The sequence below is a fragment of the Mesocricetus auratus genome, unplaced genomic scaffold (genome assembly GCF_017639785.1).
Source record: "Mesocricetus auratus isolate SY011 unplaced genomic scaffold, BCM_Maur_2.0 Super-Scaffold_15014, whole genome shotgun sequence".
Taxonomy (NCBI): Eukaryota; Metazoa; Chordata; class Mammalia; order Rodentia; family Cricetidae; genus Mesocricetus; species Mesocricetus auratus.
This window is the reverse complement of record NW_024429186.1, coordinates 32,710,919-32,731,634: the sequence shown is the minus strand read 5'-3', so window position 1 is coordinate 32,731,634 and position 20,716 is coordinate 32,710,919. Positions and strand designations below refer to the sequence as shown.

Sequence of the window (20,716 nt, the reverse complement as noted above, 5' to 3'; positions counted from 1 at the left end):
GTCTCTCAGCCTTGGCACTAACATCTGGGGCTAGTGGTTCTTAGTCACAGGCTGTCCTGTGTATAGTAGGTTGTTGAGCAGCATCTCCGGCCTATACTCACTAGATGCCTGTAGAAGGCCACACTGCAGCCCTCCCTAGCATACCAACTGTGACAACCAGAAGTGACTCTGGACATTTCTAGCCATCTCCTGGCTGTTTGCTCATGCGTTAGGTCATACATTTTCCTGGTAGTAAAGAAAAATGCTACAACTGTCCTCTACAGTTAAGTCTTGCTTAGTCTGCTATTATGTATTTACTCCCAACAGTTCTGAGTCTTTTTTGTTTGTTTGGTTGGTTGGTTTTGCTGAGACAGGGTTTCTCTGTGTAGCTTTGTCTATCCTGGAACTCACTCTGTAGACCAGACTGGTGTCGAATTCAGAGATCGGCCTGCCTCTGCCTCCTGAGTACCGGGATTAAAGGTGTGTGCCACCAGTGGCCAGCACCAGCACCAGCACCACTGCCCAGCACCACTGCAAGGCCCAGGTATCAGCTTTCTCAGTCTGTCACTTAATTCTTTCCAGGGTCACTCAGATTTTCTGTATTACCATGGTTTCCATAAACCTCTCCAGCAAACCTCTCATTAAGCAAACATTTGTTTTCTTCCAGAAGAGATTAAGAAGGGGGAGACACTCGCTAAGTAGATCTGTTTTCAAGGAGTGAGAAACTGCAGAGTCATACTTGTGTAAGCAGAAAGTCAAGCAAGGGTTTACAAGGAAGCAAGAGGTCACACGGGGTGCCCTTTGCCCTCACCACCTTCCTTTGAACACCTTCCTTTTAGCACCTCCCTTTTCTCTAGGACGTTGAAAATGGTGTTAGATGGGCTTTCAGTGTGGGAGTTACAAAAGGCGCTGCATTTCACAAGACTTGCTTGCACAGCTTGCTCATCCACTTTTTAGTAGACTTAACTCACATGTCACTTTCTCAGTGAAGTCCTCCCTGCCCTCCTGTAGAAACAGTGCAATTCAGGTTCATTCTTTCTCTGTTTTTCTTCCCAGTGATTTTCTCCTCCCAACACCCACTCTACTTCAATTTCCATGTCCCTCCTTTCTCTACATCTGTCCTCCATGTGAGCCTCCCACCTACAGGGGTTTTGAGTTTTGCTTCTGATGTGTTTATTGCTAGAGCAGTGATAATGCACAGTAGGTGCTGGATAAATGCCCTGAAGGGAGAAAGGTAAACCTAATAGCTCAAACGCAGGTCTGGACCGTCCAGCACAGTATAGGAGCTTGACTTCTTTCCAAAGGATTAATCACCCCACACCGGATATGATTCCCAGCTGACTATTTTTCCAAATGTGTAGATTACACAGAGGTTTCATTTTGCCCAAATGAGTTAAGTTTTGTATGCTACTCAAAATAATGTAGACAGTTGTTTCCTTTTACAATATATTTAAACCCTCGTTTTCCAGAATTGTTTCCTTCAATAATCTGTTCCTCATTCTCTTCTCCGCAACACAGCCCCTTCAGCTGCTCTACGCCTTTGGTACCAGGTATTGTAAGCCCCTCTCCTGTTGCAGGCTTTTTGGTTTGTTTATGATAAGGTCTCGTTATGTGGCTCAGGCTGGCCTCTAAGGCAGATCCTCCGGCCTTCACCTCCTGAGCTCGCTGTTTCTTGATAACCAGCACAAACCCCTGCCCAGCCTTCCCGGAGCTTCCCTTTTTTGCTTCTTCCCATCTTCTGGGCCCTGTACAATTGGGAGGCCCTGGGCCCTGAGGTACTCACCAGATCCTGTCTGCCGGTGCTGTGAGTGCCTGCGCTCACTGTGGACTGCCTGTGCTCTTTGCTCCTTGTGGAGCCCTTCTGAAACCAGCCTTGCCTCACAAATGAGTCACCCTGTGCTCGTTTGTAACTATAGACTTTTGCTAACTCATTCCCCTTTATCTTTCATCCTTACCTTGGCCACCTTTTCTTTTGCATACATGATTGGTTCATTTACTTCTGTAATTGCTAAATACCAACCAACAGAAAATTCTCTCTCTCTCCTCTCTCTCTCTCTCTCTTCCCCTCCCTCTTCCCCTCCCTCTCCCTCTCCCTCTCCCTCTCCCTCTCCCTCTCCCTCTCCCTCTCTCTCTCTCTCTCTCTCGACAGGGTTTCTCTGTGTGGTCCTGGCTATCCTGAAACTCACTTTGTAGTCCAGATTGGCCTCAAACTCAGAGGTCTAACTCTGTCTCTTGAGTGCTTGGATTAAAGGTATGTATCACGACTGTCAGTCAGGGAAGAAGTTTGTTTGTTTGTTTCTTTTTTACTCCAAACATTTATCCCATTACCCAAGTATAATGTGCTGAAGATGTATTTTTCCCACTAAATCAGATTTATGTTCTTTAAAAAAAAATCAACTGACAACATTCATACATACATACATACATACTGTTATATGTCATATGCCACATATTACATATTAGGCCAGGCTGGTCTCGAACTCACAGAGATCTGCCTGCCTTAGCCTCCCGAGTGCTGGGATTAAAGGCGTGAGCCACCGCTGCCCAGCAATATACCTTTATTCTTATTTTCCCAATTTTTTAACTATTTGTTTTCAAAATGAGGATTTTTTTATTCTCTACCCATTTCATGCATAGATCTATTAACAAATTTTCATCACCTTTAATGTCACATCCTGCCTTTATAGTCATATTAATTCTCCATCCATCACACTGACTCCTGAAAACCACTAGGATTTCCATGTCTACAATTTTATAATTTTGAGGATGTTACATAAGTTAAAATGTACTATATGAACATTTAGAGAAAGGTCACTTTTACTTGTAATAAGACCATCGAGATCCCTCTGAGTTGCTGCAGATATATATAATTCATCGATTTTTAGTGTTGATGGCTATTTCTAATATTTTATTAATTTATTTTTTATGTTTCAATCCCAGCTCCCCCTCCCTTCTCTATTCCTGTCCCCCCCCCTCTGTTCCTCGGAGAGGGTAGGAAGAAGTTTCTTAGGAACTGAATTTTAATGGGGCTTGGTAGCACAGGGCTACAGCCTTAGCACATGAGAGGCTGAGATATGAGGACTGCAAGTCTGAAATCACCTGAAGATAACAGAGTTCAAGGCATCATCAGCTAAGTAATGAGATCTTGTCTCAAAACATAAAACAAATAAAAATAAAACAAATTCTTGAAATTTGTTTTTGAACATTTTATTTTTTACTTATGTGTATGTGCCCACCTTGTTGGATATGCCATGTGTTTGTGGATGCCCACAAAGGCCAGAAGACAGCACTGTGTGCCCTGAAACTGGAGTTCCAGATGGTCATGAGCTACCACATGGGTGCTGTGATCCAAACCCTGGATTCTCTATAAGAGCAACAGGTGCTCTTCACCTCTGAGTTCAGCCGTTTCTCCAGCCCTGGGTTGTTTTTATATTAGATAAATGGTGGGAAAGTTAATGATGGTTTCCATTCCTGGGATGGTCTCTAGAAAGCTGGGCACTGGTTTTCCAACTAAGTGTTTAGTACATCAGCATCAGGCTAGGGTCTAGATCTATACAGGGTGTCAGTTTTTACTGGGGAGACTTAAACAAACAAACAAACAAATCAAAGCCTGCCAGGTGTTGGTGGCTCATGCCTTTAATCCCAGCATTCAGGAATCAGAGGCTGGTGGATCTCTGTGAGTTCCAGACCAGCCTGGTTTACAGAGTGAGTTCCAGGACAGCCTCCAAAACAATACAGAGAAACCCTGTCTCGAAAAACCAAAACCAAAACCAAACCACACAACAGATGGGTAAACTAAGCTACAAGGTGTTGGGGTAAGTTCTCTGGCAGAAATAAGTGCAAGGTGCTAAGGAGGGGATGAGGGACGGGTAACTGCTTAGGAGGGGGAGGAAAGAGTAGGTGATGAATGGGAGGCTTCTTAAAGAATGAAGAGGCCAGGGACTGGAGAGATGCCTCAGAGGTTAATAACACTGACTGCTCTTCCAGAGGTCCTGAGTTCAATTCCCAGCAGCCACATGCTGGCTCACAACCATTTGTAGTGGGATTGGATACCCTCTTCTGCCCTGCAGGTATACATGCTGATAGAGTACCATTCCTAAGATACACACACACACACACACACACACACACACACACACATATATATATATTTTTTTTAATGAGAGGCCAAGGTAGATCCTGAGACATTAACTTGAAGAGGTGACACATGGGAAATTCTGAGAATCTCAAGTATGCCTAGAAAATACAAGTGTTCCAGAATAGAGGCCAAATGTGAGGAAGGATAGTTCTGGAAGCACTAACCCTGAGTTTTAAAGCAGTAGCTTTATTTTTCTTGTATGGTTCCATGGTAAAACCCTAAGGTAATTATTTAGGTTTTTCTATTCACTCCCTAAGCAAACAGCAATATTGACTAACTTGGATAAAATGACAATATTTAGCCACAACTACAAGTTAGAATAGCATAAGAGACTAGAGGAGTCCATCTGAAGTTCTGAAACAGTGATGTGTAAAACAGCCTACTGCCAATTCCTGTGTCCACAGCAAAGCTGTCTTTAACAGGGTTAAACATTAAGCATAGGACAAGTTTAAAATGTAACTTGGATAACAGCTTTGAACAGTAAACTTAACTATAGGACTAGATATAGCCAAAGTCACATCAAGCAAAGAGGAGGTGGGTCTCCTGAAGTCAGTGTGGGGAGTTTAGCAGTGAGATGTCTCATGGGGGGTGGGACCTGACTGACACCAAGGGTCAGAGCCTTGGACTACCTGAGTATCTGAAGAATGTGGGCATGCACAACACCTTTTAGGTTCTCAAAGCCAAATGTAGGGCTTTAGACACTAACGAATGCATCCCAAATGGGCTAAGGGAGGATGTAATGGAGAGAGGGAGTACCCGCAAGGTCTTACTATGATTACATCTTGGTGAGATCAGGCCAGTATGGTTTACCTAGCCAGTTCCAGAGTTACATGGTGAGAGCCTGTCTCAAAAAAAGAAAAGTGATAAAAAGAAGAAAATTAGTAAAAATTATCACTGGTTTTTAAAAACCCTTGAATCTTTCTATTTTTTAATAGTCTCATCATATTAGGAAAAGAATCAAAAATTTAAAACTATACACAATATTCTGCTCATTTCTTTTTATTTTATTTATTTATTTATTTGGATTTTTCGACATAGGGTTTCTCTGTGGCTTTGGAGGTTGTCCTGGAACTAGCTCTTGTAGACCAGGTTGGCCTCGTACTCACAGAGATCCACCTGCCTCTGCCTCCCGAGTGCTGGGATTAAAGGCATGCCCCACCACTGCCCAAAATCCTGCTCATTTCTATAAGCAAAATCGAATTAAAATTTCAAATAAAAATGAAATACATTTCTGAAAGAGTAAGAAGAAAGTAAGTAAGCCATTATTTCTACCAGTAAATAATCGGACAATCTACTGAAACTAAATATTCAGAGTAATAATGTAAACATGAAAGGAACTAATTTTACGTAACCATAGAGTACTAGATTAACAAGGTATTGAAGAGGTATTGGTGGAAAGGAGTACTACTGACAACCAGCACAGCTCTGAAAAATCACAAAAAGGCCTAACCTCATGTCATTTGAAATGTCAATAAAACTAGTAAAAAGGCTTAATGAAAAATCAGTGTTTGCCGGGCATTGGTGCCGCACGCCTTTAATCCCAGCACTCTGGAGGCAGAGGCAGGCGGATCTCTGTGAATTCGAGACCAGCCTGGTCTACAAAAGCTAGTTCCAGGACAGCCTCCAAAGCCACAGAGAAACCCTGTCTCGACACCCCCCAAATAATATCAATGTTTATTAAATCACCAAAACGGTGTTTGGAAACAGCACACCCAAAGAGGAAAACTCCCAGTGAGGTGCTTCGACTCACGATGGTGGGGAGAGGAGGCTCCTTGCCCCCAGGTCTCAGCCAAAATCTCACCATGCTAGTCAAGGAGGAATCCCATCAGAAGTAGTGAATCACAAATTCTATATGTTCCTCCAGTCCTCAAATCAAAGACATAACTCCCATTAAAGGATCAGAATTGGTGCGCTGGTAGTGCAACAATATAAAGTTCTTTCTTATACACAGATTCCTTCCTTCTGTATTTTGTTCCCATCAGAGCAGCATTAGACATGTAGCCCACTAGTACAATGACACCATGCAGGTGTTATATCAAAATGAGTGCGGCAGAACAAGCCTTCACATGCCATTGCTTTAATCCTGATTGAGTGAGCTACAGTGACTACCTTCCAGAGATGGCTGTTGTTATTGCTCCCTCCTTCACAAGCACAAGGTCTTTTCTTAGCCATGCATGAAGAATCAGTCTTTTTTATTATTTTACTTGTTTATTGTATATACAGTTATCTGCATGCATGCTTGCACACCAGATAAGGGCACCAGATCTCATTACAGATGGTTGTGAGTCACCATGTGGTTACTGGGAATTGAACTCAGGTCCTTTGGAAGAACAGCCAGTGCTCTTAACCTCTGAGCCATCTCTCCAGCCCAAGAATCAGTCTTTTAGATAAGAATACATCATTACTTGGAAAGGGGTTTATACTGCCCAATAAACAAATATAGTAAAAATATGAGGCGATAAGCTATCTCTACCTCAAAAACACATATCAGCTGTGGGAGACATTTACAGAAACCTCTTTATCCATGGTTTTGCTTAGCAAAGTTTCAGTTATCCACAGTTGATTGTGGATGGAAAACACTAACGTGGAAAATTCTAAAAATGAACAATTTGTAAGTTTCAAATATCTTTTTTCAAAGCATACTTATATCTATTCTATATTTATCAGGTATTATTGTGAATCTCTTATTGTACCTCACTTATAAATCAAACTTTCTCACAAGTAGGGACATACAGGAAAACATTACATAACATTATACACATAGGGCTCAGTAACCTTTGTGGAGATAGGGTTTCACTATGTAGCCCTCAAAACAGTAATTACTAAAGGTCAGTGCCCCAGTGGGAACACATGCCTCTCAGTGCGTGTGTGTGTGTGTGTGTGTGTGTGTGTGTGTGTGTGTGTGTGTGTGTGTGTTTGTAGGATGACACTTTCTACTTTGCTGAGACAGAGTCTTTCACTGATTGTAGAGTTCACTGTTTCAACTGGAATGACTGCCAGCAAGCCCCTGGGACCTGCCTGCCTCTGCTCCTCAGCACTTGAGGATAGAGACATGTGATTCCATTCATGGCTTCTTGTGTGGATGCTGGCAATCCAAACTCAGGTCCTCATGCTTACACAGTAAGCACCAAGTCAAAACCTCACATACCTAGTCATTTCCCTAAGTCCTTAAATGAGATTTTTCTTATCTTTGTTGACTATAAACACTTTTTCTAACATTCCTTATAATCCTAGAACATGGTAGGATTTCTTTTAAAAAACACAAACACTTAAGAGCTGGACAGATGACTCAACAATTAAGAATTTTTGCAGTTCTTGCAGGGGAACCAAGTTTGAATTTTTTTCCATAGGCTTGCAACTGCCTGTAACTCCAATTCTAAGGAATAGAACATCCCTAGCCTCTTCCTGTATTTATGTGTATATACTCACAGACAGACAGACGTACGGATGGATGGAGGGACACACACACAAATTAAATTGCAAGCTGGATGGTGGTGGCACACACCTTTAATCTAGCACTTGGGAGGCAGGGACAGGTGGATCTCCGAGTTCAAGGCCTGCATGGTCTAAAGATCAAGTTTCAGGACAGCCAGGGCTATACAGAGAAACACTGTCTCAAAAAAAAAAAAAACAAAACAAAACAAAAGCTGGGGGGCATTGGTGGCTCACGCCTTTAAATCCCAGCACTAGGGAGACAGAGGCAGGCAGATCTCTGTGAGTTGGAGGCCAGCCTGGTCTACAGAGCTGGTTCCAGGACAGCCTCCAAAACAATACAGAGAAACCCTGTCTTGAAAAACCAAAAAAACAAAACAAAACAAAACATTAAATTGCATTTACCCAAGATAATGATTCAAAACCTGAGACACTTCAAACTGGCACGTGTATAGTGCCCTCCAGCCCTGTCCACACATACACAGACTGCACGTCTGTAGCGCCCTCCAGCTCTGTCCACACGTATACAAGATTAAACAGATTCTTTTATTAATCTCCCTCTTTCTCAGTGGCACCACAACTTTCCCAATATGAAACTCAAAATGATTTTAGTTTTTAACTTTACTCTCTTGCTTTCTGTATTCAACATTCTTATCAAGTCTTTGTTTACAACACCCTTCCCATCTCTTCCTCTTTCCTCAAAGTTCTGCTGATAACAATTCTGGTCCTTATTACTTCAGACCTGAAGTGCCCAAACTGGTCTATCAGCCACCATTGTGCTTTTGAAATCCATATGCTACCATCTTCCTAAAATACTCTTTTCATCTTTTCCCCACTAAAATAGTATACTAGTCATTGCCAGGGCTCAGTCATCTTTAACAGTAATTACTGTGCACAAAACAACCTCATATATGCTTAATGAACTGTTTATTGAATAAATATATAAAAAATGTGACTCTCCTTAAAATGTTCAATTTCAGCCGGGCGTTGGTGGTGCACGCCTTTAATCCCAGCACTTGGGAGGCAGAGGTAGGTGGATCTCTGTGAGTTCGAGGCCAGCCTGGTCTACAAGAGCTAGTTCCAGGACAGCCTCCAAAGCCACAGAGAAACCCTGTCTCGAAAAACCAAAAAAAAAAAAAAAAAAAAAGAAAGTTCAATTTCTCCCTATCTACAACAGAAGTTACAAGCTCAAATGCAGAGACCATAAAGGAAATGTAATGTGTAAAAATATATGTAAAACCACAGGGTGTGATGGGGATTGTGGCGGATGGGAGAGCACACATTCACTAGCGGGGCAGCTTCTTTGCTATTCCCACTGATCGGTACAACAGTGGAACACAGCCCCGTATTTCTATTCCATCCGACTGTGAAGACAAGCCAGGTCAGAGAGAAGGCTCACTTCAGTCCGTGCTGCCGTGTCTGACAACCTGAGTCTGATCCCCAGGCACCACATGGTAGGATGAAAGAACAGAATCCTCAAGCTATCTCCTGACTGCCACACCCACCACCCCTCCTACATAAGTAAATGCCATTTTTAAAGGATAATCTAAAAGCACAGATTTATGAAACTTGCTGGTTTTTAAATGGTGACAACTAATTCCTCTTTAAAATCTAAAATTATCACTATTCCCCTCAGCAATTCACCCACCAACCAATCAACCAGGTTATATAAGTTAAAGCAAACACATTTATGGACTAAGTCTAACCCTCAAGTCCCAAGTTGTTATCTCTAATATGCAGAATAAAGAACAAACTCCAGTCTTTCTAGTTTCCTTTTCATTGGTTTTATTTATGTGAGACAGGGTCTCTCTGGACCAGAATGTCCTTGAACTCAGAGATTCACTCTCCTCTACCTCCTAAGTGCTGGGATTGCAGCTGTGTGCCACGGCACCTGGCTTACACTACTGCCAGCAGTTTTCCCCCATGTGGAGGGGAATATGTGCACGTTACTGAGTATGGAGGTAGAGGATAACTTGCGGAGTAGGGTAACTCTCTACCACACGCATTTTTTGAGGCAGAGTCTCATGTCGCCTAGCCTGTCTTCATTTTTCACTTTAATATGTAACAGAAGATAATCTCGAACTGCTGATCTTCCTACCTCTGTCCCCGAAATGCTAGGATTACCAGAACATGACACTGCAGCTTCTAAGTCCTTTACTTTGAGTTACTAGGCTACCTTTCCAGAATGTTTTGCCTACATCCAGACAACAACCCACTGTTGTCCTCCAGTGGTTCTCAAACTGTCAGGTCATTTTAACAACCTGGCAACTGGGTATAAGTAGCACATGGCTGTAATCTTAGCACCTGGGAGGCTGAAACAGGAGAACCAAAACTTTAAGGTTGCCTGGGCTACATAATGACTTTGAGGCACAGCAAGACGTTGTTGCAAACACATCCACATCCACACACATACCACAAACACCAAAACCTACCCACCCACCCTCCCTCCCCCCCTCACTTCCTTTCCTTCTTTCTTCCCAAACCTCCACTCCCCTCTCTTTTGGAAACAGGATCTCACTACGTGGCCTTGGCTATACTGGACTCACTATGCAGACCAGATTGGCCTTGAACTCATAAAGATGCACCTGCCTCCCTAGTGCTGAGATTAAAGAAAGATATGCACTACCACACCTACCCAGGGATAGTTTTCTTAAAGAATGGACTTTCAGTTTAGGTTCATAGTTGTGTTTGGAGAAATAATAAAAATACAATATTTTGGAGGCTGGAGAGATGGCTCAGAGGTTAAGAGTACTGGTTGCTCTTTCAGAGGACTTGAGTTCAATTTCCAGAAAACACATAGTAGTTCAGAACCATCTAAAATGAGATCTGGTGCCCTCTTTTGGCATGCAGTTATACATGCAGGCAGAACACTGTATATATAATAAATAAAAGTTTTAAAAATACAATATTTTAGAAAAAGCTAACAGTTAATTAGTTAATAATATCTACAAGAATACAAGACTTAGAGGCAGACAGATCTCTGTGAGTTTGAGGCCAGGCTGGACCGACAGCCTCCAAAACAATACAGAGAAACCCTGTCTCGTAAAAACAAAAACAAAAACAAACAAACAAAAAAAGAATACAAGACTTGGAGCTGGGCATTGGTGGTGCAAGTCTTTAATACCAGCACTAGGGAGGCACAGGCAAGAAGATCTCTGTGAGTTCAAGGCCAGCCTGGTCTACAGAGCGAGTTCCAGAGTTCCAGGACAGCCTCCAAAACAATACAGAGAAATCCTGTCTTGAAAAACAAACAAAAAAAAAAGAAAACAAACAAGATTTTTGAGACAAGGTATCATGTAGTTTAGGCTGGTCTTTATCCTTGTAGCTAAGGGTGACCCTGAACTTCTGATTTTTCTGTTTCTACTTTCTAAAATCTGAGATTACAGGCATATGTTATTACACCCAGTATATGCAGTGCCAGAGATCAAACTCAGGTATTAAAGCATGGTAGGCAAGTACTCTACATCCCAATCCTAATACAACTTTTATACAAATAAAACAGTGAATTTTAATTTACCTAATTGGTAAGATTAAATTTTAATTCTTCTGGATTACTTACAGTGCTCCTGTAGGGATGTGAACTAACCACACACAAAATAATGTCCATTTAATAGAATTCTATACATACATAGACCTGAGTTCCATCCTCCAGAAACCACAATAGAATGAGAAAACCAATTCCATGTGATTTAAAAAGTAGGATAAAACTAACTCATTTCTACAATATCCAGAAACACAGATCAGTCCCTTTGGATATAGGCTTTTTTTATTCGTTTCTTGAAACAGGGTTTCTCTGTAGCTTTGGAGACTGTCCTGGAACTCTGTAGACAAGGCTGGTCTCCAGGTCACAGTGATCTACCTACCTCTGCATCCCAAGTGCTGGGATTAAAGGCGTGTGCTTTAATCCACCACCCAGCAGACATAGTTTGTATAGTAACATATTTACCCAGGATTCTAAAGGCTGCATGAAATCAAAATTAATTTTATTATCTCTGAAGTAAAATCCAGTAAAGTCACAGATCATTAATGACTGAACAGTTTTGAAAACACCTGGGGAAAATTAGGAATAATACTGATACAAAACAGTACTAAATTGAACTCATACCTGATAGTAATATAATCACTGAGAAAGAAAAAAATCTATCTTTTGGCAACAGGTGGTCATATTCAAGAATGGCATAGAGCAGACATCTCCTACCGGGAGGCAGAAGGGAGGCAGAAGCATCTGAGGTGCATATTCAGCTGTAATTTAGCAGACATGATACCTACATCTGGATAATCTACTTACCAGGATCATAATGATCCCTTCTGTTGGAACATTCAGCCAAGATACTTGTCATCTCTGTGTCAACCAAGAACTGTGAAAACGGAGCATAAAAAGTCAGCAAGTCCAAGTCAACAAAATACTAAATGACTTATGTCTTAAAAGCATTTAATGTTTCCAACAATGAAACAAAGCAAATTCATGAAACAAACTCTTTCCCTAAAACTTAAAAGTAAAGCTACCCACCAGCAATTCCAGAAAGAAGTAACAGATAAGCTTCTGAACAGAAACTCCCTACTGTACATTCTTTACTCCAGTTGCTCCTTGTCAACAGACGACTAATAAGGCATCCATTAGTATCCCAATGCTGGCAAGATGGCTCAGTGATTAAGAGTACTTGCCATGCAAACTTTGTGACCTGAGTGGGATTAAAGGTGTACACCACCACCACTGCCCGGCTTTTAAATATTTTTAAAATGTATATTCATGATGGACCACCTGGTACTGAATAACCAGTGTGGGAGGCGGGCTCTTCTCTGGGGAAGACTATTGTCTCCTGCCCTCAGCATCCCTTAGCTGCTGGTAGTTCTTTGTGTAGGTTGGGGCTTTGTGAGCTTCCCCCTGCCGTGTTAGAAAGTCTATTGGAGCTACCTTGCTCAGGTCTTGTTTAGATAGCCCTGGAATTATATACATACAAGTAACATAATATGGACTGAGCCTGTAATTATTTATTTGGGAATATATATGCACGCGCGCGTGCACACACACACACACTCACTCACTCACTCACAATAAAAAAATATATGTACCAACTGTTAAAGAAAAAGAAGCCATAAAGAGAGGGAGGGAGGAGGGAGGGAGGAGGGAGAAAGGTGGGAGGGAGGAGGGAGAAAGGCGGGAGGGAGGAGGGAGGGGGCTACATGGGACTGGCTTCAGCTGGATGGAAGAAAGGAAACGGGAAATGGATGCTATATTTTAATTTTCTTAAAAAGCAGTTTTTGTGGTATGGAGAGATGGGTCAGTGGTTAAGAACACCGGTTCCCAGTATTCACATCGAACAACAAAAATAAAAGGCAGGCTCACAATCATTTGTTATTCCAGTCCCAGAGGATGGAGCATCCTGCTCTGGCCTCTGTGGCTATGGTACATAGACATACATGTGTGGGCAAAATACCCGATCACATAAAATAAATAAGTAACTTGTAAAAAGGTGATAAGATGGGAATCAAACTTTGAAAAAACACACTTGACTAATAAAGAAGACAGACTTTACATAAGTCTGGGAGGAGGAGGAGGAGGTGGGGAAAAAAAGCAGTTTTTGCCGGGCAGTGGTGGCACAGGCCTTTAATCCCAGCACTCGGGAGGCAGAGGCAGGTGGATCTCTGTGAGTTCAAGGCCAGCCTGGAGTTCCAGGACAACCTCCAAAGCTACACAGAGAAACCCTGTCTCGAAAAACCAAAAAAAAAAAAAAAAAAAAAAAAAGCAGAGTAGAGCTGTGAAATACCAATAGGTCTAGGTAGATCTTGAAAAACTTATATATATTCATGTCATACATTTTAAGCTACAAAAATAAGTTTATAAAATAGACATGAAAAGGTAAAAATCATTTAATTTTACCATAATCTCAAAAACAGATATTTTATGCTTGATAAAATAAATTATAAAGTATTTTAAAGCACTGTGTTCTTTACCCAGTGTGGTGGTGGCCCAAGCCTTTAATTCCAACACTCTGGAGGCAGAGGCAGGCAGATCTCTTTGAGTTCAAGTCTAGCCTGATCTACATTGTGAATTCCAGGTTAGCCAGTGCTAGATATGAGTCACTGCCTTAAAAAAAAAGATTAAAAATAGAGTACTATACATATAATTAAGAAGCAATCCTTGCCAGGCATGGTGGTACACATCTGTAATTCCAGCACCTGGAGGCAAATGAAAGCAGATCTTTATGAGTTCTAGACCAGGCCAACACATATAGTGAGACCCGATATTAAAAAAGGGGGTAGGGTGGGTCTGGAGAGACAGCTCTGAGGTTAAGGGCACTGGATGCTCTTGCAGAGGACCCAGGTTTGATTCCCAGAACCCACATGTAAGTTCACTACCATCTGTAACTCCAGTTCCATTATCCTGTCTAACCTCCACAAGCACTGCAAGCACGGGGCACACAGACACACAGTTGCAAGCAGAACACTCAGATACATAAAATAAAAATAAGGGTAAAAAAAAAACAACAAAAAAGAAGCTATCTTGTTGAAGTAAAAATTTTGTATTCATGGGTTTGTCAGTAGACTTGTGTTCAATGGTAAATTTAGGACTGGCTTTTATTTTCAACCACGTTTTTGCAATGAAATCTAAATATACACCTTATGACAGAAGATGCCCTACTCCCTTTCTGCTTGCTATCCACAGGGTGTTTTATAGATTGCCTCTCAGAGGTAATGTGATTCTGCTCATGGGTCTACTGGTGTGTCACACACAAGGGAGAATGCACCAGAAATACAGTCAAAACAGATGTTAGCAGATGGTTCAAAATAGTTTTCAAGATTCTTTACCAAATCAACGTGCTAACTCTAACAGCAAAATTTACAAACTACAAAAGCCACGCCTCCACGGGTGAGGTGGGACTTTACCTTATAGTTAAAGGCGTACTAATAAGTTTTCCCTAGAGGGTGGGGGGGGAGAGCGGGTGTCTAACAATGATGTTTCAAATAAATGTTAAATGCTAATTTGAAACGGAGGATAATGCGAAACAGAGCTTTCACTCACAAGTCTCCTAACCACTGACTTGGCAGTCACAATACCTGTCTTCCTTAATGACTCACTCACTCTCACTGAATGAAGGCGTAATCACAGGGCTCCTCCTCTGAACAAACTAGAATACTGGAGTACTCCTTTTCAGGATCCGGGATGCGAGGCAAGCGCTTGCAACTTTATGCAACTTGCAGCAAAGGGACTAGACTGGGTCACCAGAGGCTGCGGGCGGAACCGGGGGGGGGGGGGGGTCGGCTGGAGCCAAGCACCTGCCACCGCAGACACGGGGGCGGACGACCCTCCCCACCCTCCCCGCCACGTAGCTCCAGGCAGGGAGCCGGAGTCGGAGCGCGCCGACCCCCGAAGGCTGACAGCCTCGCCCCAGGCACCGCCCTCGGAAAAGTCAACTGCCTCCCTGAAAGCGTTTGGCCTGGGACGTCCCCGGGTGCGCAGTCCTCTACGGAGCCCGCGAGACCGAAGCCGGGATGGAGGGGAGGGAAGCATGAGTCGCGCAGCGCGGGCGCCCCGGAGGCAGGAGCAGCGGCGCTGGAAGGACCGCCGCGGTGGCCGCGCCGGAGGCGTGGAGGAGCCGCCGGCCCGACTGGACGTGCTTCACGCCCCACAGGCGCCTCTCGGATGCGCGCGTGGCGGTCGGAGAGCCGCTGGGAAGCGAGCCTCCTGAAGCGTGAGGCCAGTCTCTTGAGGCTGGGACGCCGCGGACCCGCTCCCCGCTCCCGCCCCTCCCGGCCTCCCGGCCGGCCCCAACCCCGGGAGCGCCGCCGGGGCTCGTGCACACTCACCGCGCGCGCCGCCCCGGCGCGGACGCCAGCCTCTTCCGAGCGATCTCCGCCCCGCCCCTCGCCGCGGTCACGTCACGCGCGTACGCCCTCCGCGTGCCCTCAACGGCACGGAGGACGTTAGCCCTTCGGCGTGGTGGTTTCCTTAGAGACAGAGTCGGCCCAGGTGGCGGCCACCAGGAGACCAAGACGGTGAGACTCCTGGAGAAGTCAAAATGCCGGCAAAGGACAAGAGGAAAGGCAAGAACAAAGGCAAAGAGAAAGACAAAAAGTAAGCGCTGCGGCGCCGCGGAGCCCCCTCTCCCCGGGCCTGCCCTCGGGGCCCTGTGAGTCCAGGAACGCGCCGACTGCCTCCGCTTGCCAGGCTTTGGAGGACAACCCCTGCTGTCCATTCTTTCTTGACCCTACCCTCCGAGAAACCTCCATTATGAGACTGATGTGAACTGGTGTAGTTCTGTTCTAGCTCTAGTCTTGAGTGGTTACTTGGGCTTTTCGGGAATCCTTTTTGGATCAAAGGGAGACCACAAGAGTATTTGACCATACTGGTCAGATCTCCCCACTCCAACCCCCATCCCACACTGGTACTGCTCTAGCACTAATTCTGGGGTGCCCTGAGTTGCTGCTAGGACGTCAATAGACTCACTGGGCTACCCCCCGGAAGTCCCTCAAGACTTCGGAGGCACACATAGAGTTCAACACCACCATACGTGGGAACCGCAAAGGAATACCATAAACTTGTGATTATACAGTGAATTCTTTGGAGACAGGTTCAGTAAATGCACACCTGCCATCAGTGCTCTGGAGGCTGAGGGAAGAAGATTACAAGTTCTAGGGCAGCCTGAGTTACACAGAGAGATCTTGTATTTAAAAAAGAAGGGGAGAAAAGGGTGGGGGGCTGGTGAGATGGCTCAGTGGTTAAGAGTACTGGCTGGTCTTGCAGAGGACCGGGGTTCAATTCCCAGCACCTACATGACAGCTCATAACTGTCTGTAGCCACAGTTTCAGGGGATCTGACACGTTCACACATGGAATAAAAGTAAATAAATCATATTTAAAAGAAATGATTGTCTGGTCTGTAAGTGTAGCTCTATGATAAGAGTGCTTGCACAGGGTCCTAGGTTCCATCTCCAGCAGAGTAACTTAGAGTAAGTTCATACTCAGCACAGAAAGCTTGGGAGATATGGGAAGTACTAAAGGAGAAAGAAAATTACCTGTCATACCACCGTCCACAGTTAACCACTACCATCATTTTTTTTAGTCCCCCCCCCCCCCCCGTGTAAAATGATGGGTTAATGATTCGTAGATCCACTACCCCTACCCCAGGGATCAAACTCAGGCCCTCTCCAGATAAGCAAGTGTTCTAATCTCTGACCTCTTCTACACAGTGATCGAGTAAACAAAATACAACTTTCCAGTCTAGCACATTCTAAAAATTGCCAAGGGCTTATCACATTCTATCAACTCACAGCCATGTTTTATATTTTTGGCTCTTCTTCAGGGCATATGTGAACAAGAAAAAACAATAATATACTTTGTATTCCATGAATATTCCATGGCTCATTGTTGAGAAACCCTCCTTTGTTTTTCCAGTCACTTAGTGGGCTTTTTCTTAGAGGCATAAAATTGCTTGCATCAATTCTTGATACTCTCTGGTAGTAACTGAAGATTGAGGCAGGGCATTCTATTATAGTGTCTAAATCACACTGGAAAGGGAAAGCAAATTCTATGTTAGACTGGAGAATTGGGAATGGAGCTGCCCTGAATTTGAAGACAACAAAAGGTAGGTGTGCAAAGGGACTAAGAATTGGGAGTTGAGAGGATATGGTCGGTGACAGTGTAAGGAAGAAAGATCTACTTATATACTTTCTGGAGACTATTTAGAATCCAAACACAGGTGAAACTTTTTATGCACTTTTTACAAGCACTCTATCATAGAGCTAGTGCCTATCATAGGGTAGTGTTTTGTTAATGCTAATGCAATTTTCATTTTGAAGAACCTCACCTTTCATCAATAAGGCTTTGAATCTACCCTTTATTGATTTTTTTATGGTTCTGGGGATCAAACCTAAATAGACGCTAAACATTCATTCTACTGCTGCCAGCTTTCATCTCCAGAGCCTTACTAAGAATTTTTTCCATCTCTGAATAAATGATTATGGTGTATGTTTTTCAGGCATCCTTAAAGCTTGGTAGACTGTGGTACCAACAAAGTATTTAACATACTTGTCCAAGTAACTTGATCCTTTGTTCAAGAACTAGCCAAAACAAAACAAACAAAAGAAACTCTAGGGGTGGAGACTATAGGTACACAATCAAAAGTGTCCTCATGTAAAATGTAATCACAGGGAGAGGAGTGAACCAAGGTTCACATCTGAGTGAAATAGTGGAAAAAATTAGAAGCTGTAGCTCATTTGTAGAACACTTGCCTAGCATGCTCTAGATCAGGTCTGATACTCAGCACAGCAAAGATGAGCAAATAAAAAATACGGAACAATGACTGGCATACAAATGGACTTTGGCTGCCCATCCCACAATGAGGGATGTTCTCTCAGCCTGGACTCCTGTGGGAGGGCCTAGGCCCTGCCCTGGATGAAATGACAGACTCTGGAGATCCTCCATGGAGGGCCTCACCCTCCCTAGGGAACGGAGTGGAGATTGGGTGGGGGACTGGGGGGTCTTTTGGGGGGGAGAGGGAGAGGGAGCTGGGATTGATATGTGAAGCAAGCTTGTTTCTAATTTAAATAAAAAAAGGAAGAAGAAAAATATGGAATAATGAAATAAATAAGAAGGTATAGAGCTTTAGGAAATGCATTTGGCCTCTTATTTCCGTTGTTTCTCCAATCCTTTGAAGTCATACTCCAAAGCACTCCTCTTACATGAATACAAATGTGTGTTTCTTTTTCTGTTTGTTTGTTTCTCAAGACAGGGTTTCTCTGTTCCTTTGGAGGCTGTCCTGGAACTAACTTTTGTAGACCATGTTGGCCTCGAACTCACAGAGATCTGCCTGCCTCTGCCTCCCAAGTGCTAAATGTGTATTTCTTATTAATTCATTTTTGCAATAGTATGCACTTTATGTGCTAGGCAATGCCAAGCACAGCAAAAGAAATGGTGCTAGCAGAGTGAAGAAAGTTACATACTGCCAATGTCATCTTCTGCAGGAAAGTAGTTAAAGTAGAGGACCATGTGATTGAACAAGCCAAGGCCAATGCCTCTCTTTGGGAGGCCAGACTGGAAGTCACAGAACTCTCTAGGATTGAATATCGTGATACTTCCCGAAGACTGGCAAAACACAATGAAGACTTAAAGAAACAGCAGTATAAACTGGAAAAAGACACTATGTCTGTATTAAGCTACTTGAAGAAGCAGGATCAGGAGAAAGATAATATGGTAGGTAGGTAGAAAACAACCTCATAACCTCCCTCTGTATTTATGTGACATGGTTATATTTTTTGGAGTTTTGTTTTGTTTTTTGAGATAGTCTATCTAGCCTGGGCTGTCCTCAAACTCCCAGGCATCTATTTGCGTCTGCCTTTAAATACTGGGATTTTATTTTAAAAGATTATAAGACCTTGAAATCTCATCACATGGTTAACTTTTAACTCTTCTTGAAGAAAGCTGTTATTTCAGAATAGATTTGCTATCATTGGCTCTTTCTTCCTTTCTTTCTCTCTTTTAGCATTATTTACATTAACAGAGATGAAAGCAACTTAAAAATAGTACTGGAGTGATGACTTAGCAGGTAAGAATGTGTCCTGTTCTTCAGAGGACCTCAGTTTGGTTTCCAGCACCCACATCAGGCAGCTCACAACTGCCTGTACCTCCAGCTTCAGGGAGATCTGATACTTCTTGACCACCACACATGGCCATATTCAGACACAACACATAATTTAGAAAAAAAACTAAAAAAAAACCCTGACAACTTAAAAACCTATTAAAAATAAATGGATAGAGAAAATCAAATGAGGCTGGGTGTGGCTGCACACATTTTAATCCAAGCACTCCTGGGAGGCAGGTAGACCTCTGCGTGTTTGAGACTAGCCTGGCAACAAACCCAGTTCCAGGACAGCCAGGTCCACACAGAGAAACCTTGTCTCTACTCTCCCATCACTCCTCCCCAACGAGAAGTGTTTACATATCTATGGACAATTGTATAGCCTTTTTTTTTTTTGGTTTTGTTTTGTTTTTCAAGACAAGGTTTCTCTGTGGCTTTGGAAGCTGTCCTGGAACTAGCTCTTGTAGACCAGGCTAGTCTCGAATTCACAGAGATCTGCCTGCCTCTGCCTCCTGAGTGCTGGTATTAAAGGCATGTGCCACCACCACCTGGCAACAATTATATAGACTTAAAAAAAAACCCATGTAGCATGCTACAGTGTAGTAAACCTCAAGGATGTTATGTTATATGATATAAGCCAGTCACAAGAGGTCAAATGCTGTATGACTCAGTCATCTGAAACATACAAAGGGTTCAACTTCACAGAAACACAGTAAAAAGTGATTGCCAGAGGCACAGAGGAGAGGAAAAGGAGAACTGCAAAATGAAAAAATTGTAGAAATCTTTTAGGTAACAATATGAACAAACTTAGCACCCTAACCTGAACATTTAAAAATGGTTGACAGAGCCTAGCAGTGGTTACTCCCAGCACTCATGAGGCAGAGGCAGGTGAATATGAGTTCAAGGGCAGCCTGGTCTATACAGTGAGATCCAAGACAGCCAGCACTACCCAGTGAAACCCTGTCTCACAAAAATCAAATTTTAAAAAATGTTGACAGTAAATTTAATGTAGTGGTTTTGTGTGTGCCTGAGCATCGCATTCATGCAGGAGCCTGCATTGAGGCCAGAAGATATTAGATCACCTGGAACTGGAGTTATATGAAGCTGTGAGCTGCCCCGTAGGTGCTAGGAATTGAGTTTGAGTCCTCTGCAAGAGCAGTAAACACTCTGAACAACTGAGTCATTTCTCCAGCCCAATACTGTCTGTTTTACAACAATTAAAAATTATCCACATAATTCTGATGATAGCTAGATCTTAGGAATTGTCAATAGCAGATCAAGTATACAAGGAAAACCCTGTCCCCTCCTTCACTGTCTTTCCTGGTTACTGGCTTTAGTATTATATAAAATAAAAAGCATATGACTAAAAATAGGATACAAAGTAATTCTATGTCATCCTTACTCTGGCAATTTATCTTCTATAGATAGAAAAACTGAAACAGCAATTGGTTGAAACAAAGGAAAAAGCCAAAGAAGAGAAAGAAAAATTGGTGAGTACTAAGTTTACCTATTAGGGAATCAGATTTCTAGTGAATTTGGTTATTTTAGGCCCAAGAAGAATAAGGAAACCTGGGTGGTTCTGGTGATGT

The 20,716-nt window shown here is 43.0% G+C and overlaps 2 protein-coding genes across 3 annotated transcripts in view; one reads left to right on the top strand and one right to left on the bottom strand.

Moving 5' to 3' along the window:
* Entpd5 (ectonucleoside triphosphate diphosphohydrolase 5 (inactive)) overlaps nt 1–15,442 on the bottom strand; it is a 40,151-nt gene extending 24,709 nt beyond the window's left edge. Inside the window, exons 1-2 of one of the 2 annotated variants that reach the window (XM_040742299.1) lie at nt 15,359–15,442; nt 11,838–11,907 (exon numbers count right to left, since the gene is read on the bottom strand). In XM_040742299.1, the coding sequence (XP_040598233.1) occupies nt 11,838–11,846 (9 nt within the window). In that variant the 5' untranslated portion in view covers nt 11,847–11,907; nt 15,359–15,442. 2 annotated transcript variants of the gene reach the window in all.
* The window catches only part of Bbof1 (basal body orientation factor 1), a 27,411-nt gene continuing 22,135 nt past the window's right edge, over nt 15,441–20,716 (top strand). The window contains exons 1-3 of the mRNA XM_013125481.3: nt 15,441–15,626; nt 18,514–18,742; nt 20,552–20,617. Of these exons, the coding sequence (XP_012980935.1) occupies nt 15,571–15,626; nt 18,514–18,742; nt 20,552–20,617 (351 nt within the window). The 5' untranslated portion in view covers nt 15,441–15,570. The remainder of the gene's footprint in view (nt 15,627–18,513; nt 18,743–20,551; nt 20,618–20,716) is intronic.